Below are 14,324 nucleotides of genomic sequence, written 5' to 3'. Positions count from 1 at the left end.
CGTTATTTTTTTACATCAGCTTTGCATTGCAAAACTATTGTTTTGTTTATTTAAATTGCAGAAGTGCATTTTATAAATAGTAGGTTAGGTCCTTTATCTGCTGCTAAAAAGCAGGAGAAAACATCTTTATTGATTTTATACATAGACCCCACAGTTATTACATTTATCAGAACACGCACGCGCGAGCGCGCGCACAACACACGTTACGGGGCGTGGTTTATTATTAAAAGTAGTGTTTTTCTCATGCAACAGCAGCAGCCAATCAGAAGCAAGGATGGCGGAGAAGGGGAGGGCCGATCGCTCGTCTAAGTAATGAACTGCGCCGGGAAGGTAACTAGTGGTTCCAAAATGGCGGCCCCTTCAGCATCTCAACCGGAGCTGAACCTGTGCGAGTCCCCGGTCCCGGCTTCAATGTTCTCCCCGGAGCCTGACGACGAGGATTCGGACTGCAGTCTGGACGGGGAGCCCCTGAGAAACGGAGAGGCAGAGATAGACCTGACCAGTAAAGTAAGAGCACCAGTGCACAACTGGGTCCCCGGCTGACTGTAGGGGCAAGTGGACGTGTCACTTAGGAGAGGGCGGGGATATGAGGCCTCTGGCTACTACTGGAGGCTCCGTCTGGCATTCCCCCGCTGTCACTTCCATATGTATTCCCTCATTGGCCGCACTTTCATAGGCTTCTCCTAACTAGGCTTATTCACTTGGAGATAAGCATTCACCGCAAATGGAGTCGTATGTTATGGACCACAGCACTGATCATCTGGTAGTGTCACTTCTATACAAGATGTGTCAGGTGTAACTTGTTTACCTCCCAGACCCTAGTGGTGGTGATGAGCTCTCTGTTCAAAGAAATGTTGACATCAATATTTAGTTATGGGAATTTCTTATAAAACAATAAATCCCTTTATCTAACTTACTATTCCATAATAATGTAACTGATTATCTCACTGAGCTCTTCAGAATGTGTATATCACTTGATAGTATGCTGTATACGTGTGTTTTTGTGTGGTTCTGTTTTTTCCGTTTTCTTTATCTGACTGAATGAATTGCACTTTCCTATTATTACCCCTAATGAGTGACCTGACAGTCATGGTGAGGCAGGATTGATGTTCGCTGTTTGCTTTACACTTTATTGTATGAATGGATGTCCACGCAAACCTATGATAGGAACCTGCTCTACCAGTCGTTGAATGTCTGCCAGTTCTCCTTACGATTGTTTCTTGACTTTTAAGTTGACTGATATAATTAAAAACAGGAATATATAAAATTAACTATTTGCTGCTATAAACTTTCTGCACGTCATGGGCAGTCTGGTATCATTTAGTTGATGATAAGCTTTTGCTGATGAAACTGGTGGCAACTGACAGAGGATTGTGGGTGGAGTTGTATTCACATTCCATTCTGTAATACAGCTTCTAAACAAACTTCTTTTCTCTCTCCACCTTCTATTTATATCCTAAATAGAAATGTCATTGGTAGTGTTTTTTTTTTTTTTTTTTTTAAACTTTTTAGTCCTCTAAGGCTGACCAAAAAGTTGGATTTTTTTTTTTTTGTTATTTTCCTTTTACAGTGGAAATTTTTTTTTAAAAAAATTTGATGCTTTTAAAATGTTATATTTACAAGTATACAAGAACATTCTTAGTCTGTTGTTTTAATGTTTCACCAGCCCTATAGAAAGTTTTTAGTTTTCATCTCTCACTTTATATATTTCTTCTAAATATAATCTTCAACATCATTTACTTGTAATCTGTATTTATTTATGGCCATTTAATATGATCCTATTTTTGGTATGATTAAGGCTGGGTACACACCAGGATGATATCGTCACGATTGGCATATCGTCATGACAAATTGTGTAAATTGGCTAATGTGTTCGCATTATTGCGCGTTCCCGCTGGTTATATCCATCTTCCGGTTGTCTATGCTGCACGGACAATCGGAAGATATCGCATGTGATATGGTGTCAAACGTGCAGTGTGTACGGCCAACTGGACGATCAGACTTGTCGTTCCTGGTTGGCCAATTTTGATGTCATCATGTAGCCACTCCCATTTCCTCCCACAATCCTCAGCTTCTCCAACATCGTGAGCCTGAAGACTTTACAGATGCGACTTGACGATACAGACAGCTTGGGGTTGTACTGCATTAGGGAGTGATGCCACAATGACAGCATAGGCAGGCGCAGCTTGATAGAGATAGCTATCCATACTTTCAGAGCAAAAAAACACTTTGTAGAGCAAGGCAAAACAAAGTAGAGCAGTAAGCTAAGAAGAGCGTTCAGCAGGATAACCTAACCTCAGCAAATACAGGAGCTCCCGGAGTTATTCAATTCAGAGCGCTGTTAAGCCCAACTAAGGATTACTTCTCGCAGTCCTCCTGGGTTGCGAGCAGAAATCTGAAAAAACTCCTGGAGTGATGCTGATTCCTGACTTTAGCGCCGTGCAGTTTAGTCAGAGAACCCTATATATTGAGTGCATGATAAGAAATCACTACACACTTTTTTCCTCTGAAGAAACAACCAGTCTATACAAGTTGAGAAACGCATCAATAAACACTGAAAATAGGTTTAAATAATCTGAGCGCTTCACAATTTAAAGGAAAATGCTGCAATGGGTTAATATGGTGTGCACCCACAATACACCACAAAAGTAGATGAGTAAATACAAAAGTAAACCTTGCGCAAAAACCTCAGTGGGGAATTATTTTCCAATATTGGTCTATTGGAGTAACCTTAAAGTCATCAAAATTCCATAAAATGTTACTGTATCAGTTCTTCCAGGTTTAAATCAGTACATGTATGTGTCCTCTTCTCTTCACAAATACACTGGTCTGCCCGCACAATACACTGGTCACTCGCTATCTTCTTTACCCACACTGCAGTGCCTCTTGCTCCTCAGAGAAAATAAGGGATACAAGAGAAAGCCGCAATAGTGTGATGAGGTTTTATTAAAGTGACAATGTGTTAAAGTAATACTGAGGCTGCGTACCAGACATCCAGGTGTATAAAAACACCATCAAGCATAATTAATTTGTGATTACAGGGTACCTCCTGGGCTCAAGAATCCACCTGCTCCGCTTGGGTCTGGAACAGCTATTCCTCAAATCTCCACCAACGCATTTCAGCTTACAAAGAGCCTTTGTCAAGGTGTGCTAGGCTAGACCTAATATCCATGGAGGGGGGATATAAACCAGGATATTGGGTCTAGCCTAGCACACCTTGACACCTTGAAAGAAGATAGCGAGTGACCAGTGTATTGTGCGGGCAGACCAGTGTATTTTTAAAGAGAAGAGGACACATGTATGTACTGATTTAAACCTGGAAGAACTGATACAGTAACATTTTATGGAGTTTTGATGACTTAAGGGTTACTCCAATAGACCAATATTGGAAAATAATTCCCCGCTGAGGTTGTTGCGCAAGGTTTACTTTCGCATCAATAAACACTGACCGCTGTGTCAGGACCAAAGATTTTACAGGCAACCCTAAATAAATCCGCTAATAAAAAATCTCTCCTCCTGGATTGGAGTGCCGCGTCCTAAGGACTGAGACGCCGTTACACGGCCGCCAGAGGTGAGTGCTCCAATATTTGAGCTGTACTAGATCCAGCTAGGACCGATCAGTGGGAACTTTTTTCCCCATGTATCGTGCACTGTGTCCCGAGGACTGAGACTGCCCAATTGCCGGGTGTACGAGCGCCCATATGCGAGTGAACTAGATCCGGCAATTTGACCTGAGAAAGTCCTTATCTCAGGAGCAGATACTGACCCGATTAATAACCACATCAATGTACGGGCTTCTACAGACTAATTCACTGAGACTGGGCAAGTAACGTGCATGGAGCTATATCTACTTTGGTATATATATTTTTTTTTTTCTGCGTCAAACCCGTGGAGGCTGTGTATTTATTAACATCTAATACAAATCTAACAATCAATAAACAGCACCCCTATGGCCATATGAACATTGAGTGTGTTAATATCAGCAGTACAGGTATAAGATTTATTTAATTTTTTTTCTTCTGTTTTCAAGTTACATCAGCTGATTACATATATCAGCTTATTTTCAACATGGAACATTGAATTTATGGTGGGGAGTGCACTCCCATATCTACTTGCATTATGATATATAAGTACTTTAATTTTCTATATCTGGGTCCTGTGCTGTCATATTTATTGACCACCGAGAGCAGCCTGCTGTTCCTCAAATGACATACTGTAGCACAAATTGATATTGCTACATTCAGTTTTACCAGATAGTTACAACCTTGGAGAAGTTGTTACAATAGTAACATTTATTTGAACAAAGTGGTATCATCCATCTTTGTGTCTAAACCAGTGGATTCAGTGGTTAATGGAGTAATTATCATCAGTGTTATATTATTCATATCAACTGTTTTTTATTTATAACTTTTACATAAATATTTTTATAGTGATTTTTTTCTAACTATTAGCTCTTCTTTTTTTTTTGTTCTTTGTTATAAGTTTGGCTTTCCTTATTTCAAGATAGCAGCAGCAATTAGATTGTCTGTCTAGTTACTGAGTACTGCAGGTGCCTTCTCCCGCTCTATCCCTTTACTAATGAAGTCACCTGTGGTCAAGCATGGATATCCTTACAACCTGTACTGTTAGGGTGCTTTGAGGACCGAGTTTGGGAACCTCTGCTCTAAATGTACAAATAAACAATTGAAGATTAAACACAATTATATATTTTTTAACAAACTTTAATCTAATTTTTTTGACTTCCCAAAGTAGCCACTTTTTGCAGATATAACCGCTCAACACACTTGGCATTCTATCTACAGTGGAAAACAAATATTGTTTGAGAAGTTATTCCCAACACTGTTGAAGAAGCTCCCACAAATGTCTTGCACTTGTAGGTTGCTTCGCTTTCACCCTTCCGTCAAGTTCATCCTAAACTAGACTAGTTCAATTAGGTTTAAATCTATAGACTGTGCTGGCCATTCCATGATTTGAAGTCTACAGTCTTATTATTTTCGTATGTAGTCTTGATATAGCCTGGAGGCAGGGCTGCCATCAGAAATTGTGAGGCCCATTACAAATGAAACGGTCAGGAACCCTTATCCACCCTGATACCCAGAGCAAGTGCATGCTATGAAGCCCCCACTACAGTTCTGAGGGGACCACATACTCCCCAGACATACCCAGCTGTCACCCAGACCTCTTCACTTATAATTGGACCTCTGCCTACCTGTACAAAACGGAAGCATATTTTGGTGACATGCGATACAGAAAGCTTCCTAGTGACTAATATACAATAGAGAGCTTCCTGTTGACCAATATATAATACAGAGAACATCCTAGCGACCGTCATACAATAGAGCGCTTCCTAATGATCGTACAATACAAAGAGCATCCTAATGATTGATGCATGTTGGATAATACAGAGTAGCAGAATGATGCAGTTCCTTTTTTTTTTTTTTTTTTATATTACCAGAAAGTCTGCTCTATCTTCCTCCTTAAATGTTGTTCGAGAACACATGTTAGAAAACCATGAATATAATATCAGTGTTTCTGACACAGAGGCCTACCCATAGACTTTGAGGTAGTCTTTTTCATCTTTACCATTAATTATGGACTCTACAGATGTATGTAATGCATAATATTTGTTTATACAATTTTTGTTATGGCTCTGAGATGTTTGACTTCTAAAGTAAGCCTTGCTGTAGCCTATATATGAATGGTAACATGTCGCACGTAACCCTAAACTGCAGATCCTAGAAACCTGCACAAAGTACATAAACTGTCATAGTCTTGCATACAGTGTGTACAACGCACTCACTACCACACTCCTCCTGCCATGACCTGAGAGCTGGCACACTTGTAGGGTCATATAAGATCTGCAGTCAGGTATCTGCTGCACAGCTCTAGCTCCTACCTCCCGTCTCAAGTCGAGGGCACCACATCTCTAACCCTTTCATAGTTGGCAGATATACAACGCACTAGGGAGAAATACTTGCTATCCTCTCCTCCGATGGCTTGGTTCTGTAACCTGCTGTAGATATTTCATGGCTGGGGCAATGGTGGAAGAAATGGTAGTTTTGCTATGGCTATGAGGTGGTAGGGAAATTATAGAAACCCCCTACAAAAGGAGGAATCCGTGTCAAGATGAGTGTTAATAATCCAGGCTCTAAACTGCTTTCGATTCACAGTCTGCCTGTGAATCACAATCAGACACTAAAATCAGAATTCGCTTGTGTCAGGATCATCAGCATTAATTGTTTGTCAAGTCTTGAATGTTTGTTTTTGATATTGTATTAATGTGCATATCTATTATGTTTATTTTTAGTACTTATTAGCACAATAAATTACCATTTGGTATTTTTATATCAATATATCCATCTAGTAGTATTTAATATTCATTAGCGCTGGTTTTCTTTTTCTGATTTTTACTTACTATTAGGGAGTGACAACCCCTATACCAGCAGCTCTCTTGATAGCGCATCTCGTTCACTTGTCTCGTTCACTTGTATATTTTTTTCAAACACCACTAAACAAGAGGCAACACACCATGAAGACCAAGGAGCTCTCCTACACAACTTTGTCCCCGACTTGTTTGAAGTACGATTCTGGGTTGGGTTATAAAAAAAAAAAAAAAAAAAAAAAAAAAATCTAAATCTTTGATTCCCCCGATCACCATTAAATCCATCATCATCATATGGAAAGAACATTGTACCACAACAAACCTGCTAAGAGAGCCGCCCACCAAAACTCAGACTGGGCAAGGAGGGCATTAAGGCAGCACAGAGACCAAAGGTAACCCTGAAGGAGCTGCAGAGTTCCACAGCAGAGGCTGGTGTATCTGTGCATGTGACCACAATAAGCCGTACACTCCATAGAGCTGGGCTTTATGGAAGAGTGGACAGAAAAAAGCCATTACTTAAGCTGCATACACACACAACGATTATAGGAACAATTTTATGTCAGATTTTTTAAAGTGTAATGAACGATTTTTTTTGAACTACAAACGATTTTTGCATATTCCCTTAATGAAAATCGTTCAGTTGACAAGTCTGACTGAACTACAAACGTGAACGCGCATGAATGATTATCGTTCAATGTTTGACTCAAAGTGAACTATTTTTTTAAACTATTATCGTTAAACGATATCGTTTAACGATAATCATTCAAAAAATCGTCTGTGTATGCACCTTTAGTGATAAAAAATAAGACACAATTTGAGTTTGCCAAAGGCAGGTGGGCGACTCCCCAATTGTATGGAGAAAGATGCTCTAGTCAGATGAGACTAAAATTTAACTTTTCAGCCACCAACGAAAACGCTATGTCTGGCGCAAACCCAACACATCCCATCACCCCAAGAACACCATCCCCATTGTGAAACATGCTGGTGGCAGCATCATGCTGTGGGGATGTTTTTTAGCAGCAGGGACTGGGAAACTGATTTGAGTTGAGGGAAAGATGAATGGTGGTTCACCTTCCAGCAGGACAATGACCCGAAGCATACTGCTAAAGCAACTCTCGAGTGGTTTAAGGGGAAACCTTTAAATGTGTTGGAATGGCCTAGTCAAAGCCCAGATCTGAATCCAATTGAGAATCTGTGGTCAGACTTGAAGATTGCTGTTCACAAGCGGAAACCATCCAACATGAAGGAGCTGGAGCAGTTTTGCCTTGAGGAATTGGCAAAAATCCCAGGGGCAAGATGTGGCAAACTCAGAGACTTATCCAAAGCAACTTGCTCTGTGAATGAAATGATGCACACCTTCAAACAATCCATTTTAATTCCAGGTTGTGAGGCAACAAAACATGAAAAATGCAAAGGTGGTGAATACTTTAGCAAGGCACTGTATATGGTAGTTTTTCTGCAATGGTGAACCTCCTGAAGAAATTGTTCATCCCCGGGCAGATGGTAACTTCAGTTGGTATTCCCTATTCTCGTAGGAGATTACATGGTCCAGAAGATGTCTGTTTGCTTAGGAATATAACCAATGTCAGCATCATCTAGCAGCTGTTAAATTAGCTAATACAAAGGGGGCAATCCAATTATGTTCGAATTGAGAGTTTGTTTCATGAAATTTGTAGATTCCCATGAATGCGCGCAACTGAGAATTCGTCAATCCAATTAAAAATGCCTATTCGCGGTACTCGCAGCAGGGGTTTGCGAATTGACTGCCAAATAAATGCATGAAAAAGTGGTAGACCATCCTGGACCTCCCCAAAGTTGATAATTTTGTTAGCAGGACCGTATAGAAGGCTGTTAGTGGACCTAAGGAAACCACTGAATGTTTTTATATGGTATCGGCTATGTATGAAGCTTGATCAGTATGTAACTTGGCAATGCCCTATCCCCACAGAAGGGACAGCACTGTACCTGCTGCGGTGGCTGCTGGCTCCAGGGCTGCCGCAAGATCTCTCGATGCTTGCGAGATCCCGCGCATGCTCAGTGCGGCCCGGCCGGGAGTGAGACACAGCTGCTGATGCTCTGTGAGCTCTAACCTGGGATCGCTGGTGGGGGAGTTTTCACTCCCCCGCTCCGGCCAATGAGATGTTAATACTTTTCATTGTTAGTGCTTCCTGCTTCGCCTCGGTAAAGGGGCGAAGCAGGAAGCTTTATAGCGGTACAATAAGTGTTGCTATAATAAATCTGCCCATTTTTGTTATTTGCACATACATTTTGATATCTCCATTTGCACCAGTGATTATGAGAGGGTGATTTTTGCTTTGTACTGCTTCCATTTTCTAATGTTTTGCCTTTTTGTTTTGTTTGCAGCATGTCTTGGTGAGCCCCAGTGCAGAGCAGTATGACAGTCTTCTGCATCAGCTGCGGGATCGCATGGATGAGGGACGTGGAGAGACAATATATGTTGTTGGGCAAGGATCTGGTGAGTTAATGTTTATAGACATGTAATTTTTTCTCTAAAAATAAGCCATTGGAAACTGATTTGCATTGAGCTATAACAGGGTTCTTTGTTTTACACTGTCTTCACTGAAAAGATGCATACATCCATACAGTCAGACTGTATGTATGACCGTATCCATATTTGGACACTGACACAATTTTCAGAATTTCGTCTCTAGACGCCACCACAATGGATTTTAAATTAAGCAATGGTGATGCAATTGAAGTGCAGACTTTCAGCTTTAATTAAAGGGGATAAACAAAAGTATTGTATGAAATGTTAAGGATTTGAAATTAGTGGTCTATTTTTAGGGGCTCAAATGTAATTAGATTAACTTAATCATAAATAAAATGTTAATTTTTAATACTTTGCAGGCAATGACTGCGTGAGGTTTGGAGCCTACGGACATCACCAGATGCTGGGTTTCTTTCATTGTTATGCTTTACCAGGTCTTTACTGCAGCTGTCTTCAGTTGCTCTTTGTTCATGGGTTTTTCTATCTGAGCTTGCATTTCACTTGCTGAAGATAAAACTACAATCGGGTTGAGATTAGGTAATTGTCACTCTGCCACTGCAGAATATGCTGCCACTTTGCCTTAAAAAGCGCCTGAGTTGTTTTTGCAGTATGTTTTGGGTCATTGTCAATCTGTACTGTGAAGTGCCATTCAATTAACTTTGCTGAATTTGGTTGGCAGCAAGTATATCCCTATACATTTCATAATTTAATTCAGTTGCTTCCGTATTCTGTCACGTCATCAATGAACACTAGTGACAGTGCCATTGGAAGCCATGCATGCCCATGCGTCACTCTGCCTCCACTGTGTTTTACAATTGTGGTATTCTTCAGATCATGAGCCGTTTCAAGCCTTCTCAATTTTTTTTTATTTTTTTTTTACTTACCATTATTCTGGTACAGGTTGATCTTCGTTACATCTCTCCAAAGAATGCTGTTCCAGTACTGAGCTGCCTTTTTTTAAATGTGTTTTTTTTTTTGCAAAGTTTATTCTGCCCTTTCCATTCTTGATGCTTATGAACAGAAGTGAACCCTTCTGTATTTGCTTTCGTCAAGACTTTATGGTAGACTTGAATGATATGCCTGGGAACAGTTCTTCACTTGGCTGGATGCTGTGAAGGGATTCTTCATTACCATAGAAAGGATCGTGTGATCATCCTCCACTGTTGTCTTCTGTGGACGTCCAGCCCTTTTTGTGTTGCTGAGCTTACCAGTGTGTTCTTTTTCTTTATCTTCTCTCTTCTCTCTCCCTCCCTAATGTTCCCGCTACCTCTCTGATGAGTTGTTTCACTGGCATTGAGAGCTGCTTTGACCTCCTATTGTTGGTTTACAGCAACATCTTGCAAATGCCACACTTGGAACCAGGGCTGCCATCAGAGCTTGTGGGGCCCGGGACTGACAAAATAAGCAAAGGGTGCCACTAACCCCCCCCCCCCACAAGGTAGACTCTAGGCAAATAACAAAGTAAGAAGGTCTTTATTCGTGGCATATAATAAAATGGACAGATCAACAATCCTACCACCTCTGTAGAAGGACAAGCATCACTATCGTCACATGAAATATATAGATCACCAGACATCAGTTACTGTCATGCACCTTCAGAATGATGGTATCTCTCTGTCACTCTTTCTGCAGTATGCACAGCTATCTATAATTCTGCTCCCGTCTAGTTTACATGGCTCTCTCCCATTATTTTCCTCTATGCACCAGGCTCCTCCTCTTTTTTTTTTTTTTCCCTGTTCCTGTCCCTATAATACGCACAGCTGTCTTCTTCTTCTAGCGCTAAACTTCCAACCGACTTGGGCCCTCATTCAGAGCCGTACGCTCTGAGCAGAGCGCACGCTCTGAATGAGGGCCGCCCTTCATAATTATGGAGCATCCTCCTGGACGCTCGTATAGCTGTGGGTCACCACCCACAGCCTATACGAGCGTGCAGTTTGATGGCCGCGATGGTCTTGACCATCGCCACTGCGAGCCGGAGCCTGCGGTTGAGTTTTTCAACCGTAAGGCCCGGAGTGATTTTGGCTCTATCAGAGCCAAAATCACTCCCACTGACATCACTAGTGATGTCAGTGGGCCGGCTTCTGACGGTAGGCGTTCCCTTGGGAACGCCCCCGTCTGGGAGGCACGCCCACCAAAGGGGGCGTGCTGTCAATCAACATCGACAGCACGCCCCCTTTGATCAGACACAACGAGCGAAGGAAAGTCCTTCGCTCATCGCGTCTGGCGCATGCGCACGACGGAGCTCCCGCCGTCGTGCGCATGCACAGTGCACAACATCGACCCACTTGCGAGCGGACAGCCGCTTGCGAGTGGGTCTGAATCAGGCCCTTGGATCTTGTAACTGTTATACTGAATAAGGGCCTGACGATCCGTTCAGATCAGAGAGACAACACCCTCCACGTTACAGATTGACACCCAGTTTGGAAACCACTGCTCTATTGTAAACTTTGGATACTTTCTCATTGATGTGGAGGTTGAGCTGGTAGCTTAATTTTCCTGAATAGATTGCCAGCAATCCTCCAAAGTCTCTTGTCTGCCTCCACTCTATAGGGTAGAGACAATGATGATTCCATGGAGGGAGGAAATCATACCTTTCTACTTCAGGGTCCATAGGGGGTCCACAGGGTTGACCTTGGGGTATAGCTGGATCTGGATCCACGGGCACCACGCAGTTAAAGCTTTGCTGCTCCCAGGATGCACTTGGGTCCATCCTCCTCTATACCCCGCCCCTGAGCCAAGGCACCTCAGTTTTAGTTGGTGCCCGGCCAGAGTCTGGTCACCCTGGGCAGTGGGGCTGCATAAGCAGCCCCTAAGCTTTACTTTTTATTCTTTTTAAAGAAGATTTTATTTATTTTTTACTATCTTCAGAGCGGCAGCATCAGACTGTCCATCTGGATGTCCACGCTGCCGCTCCAACAGCCCAGCTGGTGCTGCGACGCCAGTACTGATCTGGGGATCGCAGCGGGACCCTGGAGTCAGTACTAGCGTGGTTCCGGGATCTCCCACTGACTGCTGCCGGAGGCACGGGGCCAGGTAAGCCGCGTGCAGTGCTTTGCGCTGTGCACGGGGAAACAAATGCAGTCTTCAGCCGCCGGTCTTTGGGGACAGACCGGCGGCGGGCTCCCCCTTCACAGGCATACCCTGCGTGACCCTTGACCACCAAGGAGTAATTGCTGGAAGGGAACCAGCGTCCCTGGGGTTAATTGCTAGCCAGGGGAGGCAGTCTTCCCTGATTTAGCGGCTCCTCCCCTCAGCCCAGTGCGCCTTCTCTCATGCGTGCTGGCGTCGGTGGGCTGTTCCTCTTGCGCCCACTCCTCAGAGCTCTCCGGCGGCCATCTTCTCAGTGGCAGCGCAGATCTCCCAGGCGGTGCGTGGACTGGTCCCCCTGCGTACCTCTCCCCTGCAAAAGGACTGTGTTTGCAGCGCTATAGCCCTCCCAGACACTGAATCAGGGAGGTTGATTGTAGCGAAAGGTGCAGTGAGTATAACTTCCTGCATGGTATGTGAGTTTTGCTAGTGCTGCTGTCTGTGCTAATTTTCTGCTGACTCTCATCTTATACTATCCCTTTCCTTCTCCTACGGCCCGCAGGTGCGTGGGGGAGGGGTGTTCTTTCTGTGTACCTCACTTATATAGATCTACGTATTTGTGAGGTTCGTCACATACAGTGGTGTGCTACACAGTACCATATTGTGGGCTGTTTGTGTTGCATACTTGGGAGTGCGCAGGTGTTATATGCCTCACCTCTTTTCGGTGATACACTTTTATTGCAAAGTTATTGTGTCATGTCTGATGAGGAGAATGAGCGCTCCTTGGCTCCTGTGTTTTCCTGCCGGCGCTGTTCGGCAGGGGTTGATGGGGTGGATTTGTCTCAGGACGGTCTGTGCGGGCTGTGCCAGCTGGTACCTGGCCCCTCTAAACCCCCGGTGGCGCAGGATCCTCCTAGGGCGATGTTTACACAAGTGCTGGCGTCGATCGCGGACTGGCCTGCGGTCCCTTCTAGGGTGTTGCCCCAGCCTACCATCCCCCGTTCCCCGGGTGTTACGCATCTGGTGCAGTCTCCTCCCGGGTCTCAGACTGTGGGTCCTTATGCGGGATTGCCTGTGTACGTGCAGTCTCCCACGGTGACGCAGCAGTCAATGGTACCCTTTCAGGGGTATCCTCAGGCGGTACCCCCTCCCTGGGTGGATGTCCTCTCCAGCTCTGTTCAGAGCCTGGCGGCCTCGTCATCGGCTTTTCAGTCGATTGTTACACAGTGATTTGCCCCCAGAGGCGTCCAAGCGACCCATTCCGGCTTCACTGGCAACGCAGTACACGGACGTGTCTTCGGATGACGGAGAGGTCCATGAGGACTCTGACTCGGATGCCAGGGCCCAGGAGGTGGAGACTAAGTCCTCCATTAATGTGCCGGCATTGGTTAGGGCGGTGCGGGCCATCCTTCATATAGAGGAGGATGCGCCGGCTCCCAGGTCGAAGTATCCTAATTTTAAAAAGGCCAAAGTAGCTTCGACTGTTTTTCCCCTGTCCGTCCAGTTGACGGATCATATGGCGGGAGCCTGGCAGTTGCCCAGCAAGAGATTCCAACCGCAGAAACTCCGCCTGCGGTGGATTCCCATGTCACCTGCCTAATTAAAAGCACTACGTTGCCTTTACCGTCTATCTCCTCCCTGAAGGACCCCACGGACAGGAAAGTGGAGACTTGTTTAAAGTCTATCTACTCTCTCTCTGGGGCAGTGGCCCGTCTGTCCATGGCTATCTCTTGGGTGGCTAAGGCCATCGAGAGCTGGGCCAATGCTTTGGAGGATACCTTTCCGGATGATGCTCCGGATATCCAGAGAGCGTTGATAGGACAAATGAGAGATGCGGCTTCCTACATTGGGGAAGCATCGTTGGATGCAAGCCTGCTGACCCCTAGGGTGTCGGCTGCAGCTGTGTCTGTGCATCGGTCCTTGTGGCTGCGGTCCTGAAGAGCTGACGCAGACTCCAAAAAGGGCCTGGAGGCTTTACCTTTTAATGGAGCATTGCTTTTTGGTCCAGACTTGGACAAAATAGTGGATACTCTGGCTAAGTCTAAATCAGCCTTCCTCCCTTCGGCTTCAGCACCTGCCAAAGTACCGAGCTCCGCCTTTTGGTCCTTTCGGGTTCAGGGCAAGGCCAAAGGTCAGTCCTTCCTGAGGCAGTCGGCGACCAAGACCGCCTCTAAGCCCAAGAAGCAGGCCTGAAGTGCCAGGCGCCCTTCTTCCAAGCAGGAGGATAAGCCTTCTGCCTGATGGGACGTGCCTCCCTCTGGGGGACCCCAGAGTGGGAGGCCAACTTCTTCAATTTGCCCAGTGCTGGTACAATACCACCACGGATGCCTGGGTTCGAGAAGTGGTCTCCCAGGGTACGCCCTGTCTTCTCGGCACAGACTGCCCCATCAGTTTTTCTGTACGAGT

General features: G+C 44.6%; 1 protein-coding gene across 1 annotated transcript in view; it reads left to right on the top strand.

The window, feature by feature from the left end:
- Positions 1-315: 315 nt before the first annotated feature.
- The window catches only part of GTPBP1 (GTP binding protein 1), a 30,125-nt gene continuing 16,116 nt past the window's right edge, over positions 316-14,324 (top strand). The window contains exons 1-2 of the mRNA XM_088468087.1: positions 316-507; positions 8,747-8,858. Of these exons, the coding sequence (XP_088324213.1) occupies positions 349-507; positions 8,747-8,858 (271 nt within the window). The 5' untranslated portion in view covers positions 316-348. The remainder of the gene's footprint in view (positions 508-8,746; positions 8,859-14,324) is intronic.

Source organism: Taudactylus pleione, unplaced genomic scaffold (genome assembly GCF_031769625.1).
Source record: "Taudactylus pleione unplaced genomic scaffold, aTauple2 ptg000080l, whole genome shotgun sequence".
NCBI classification, from domain to species: Eukaryota; Metazoa; Chordata; class Amphibia; order Anura; family Myobatrachidae; genus Taudactylus; species Taudactylus pleione.
This window is presented reverse-complemented; position numbering and strand designations above follow the sequence as displayed.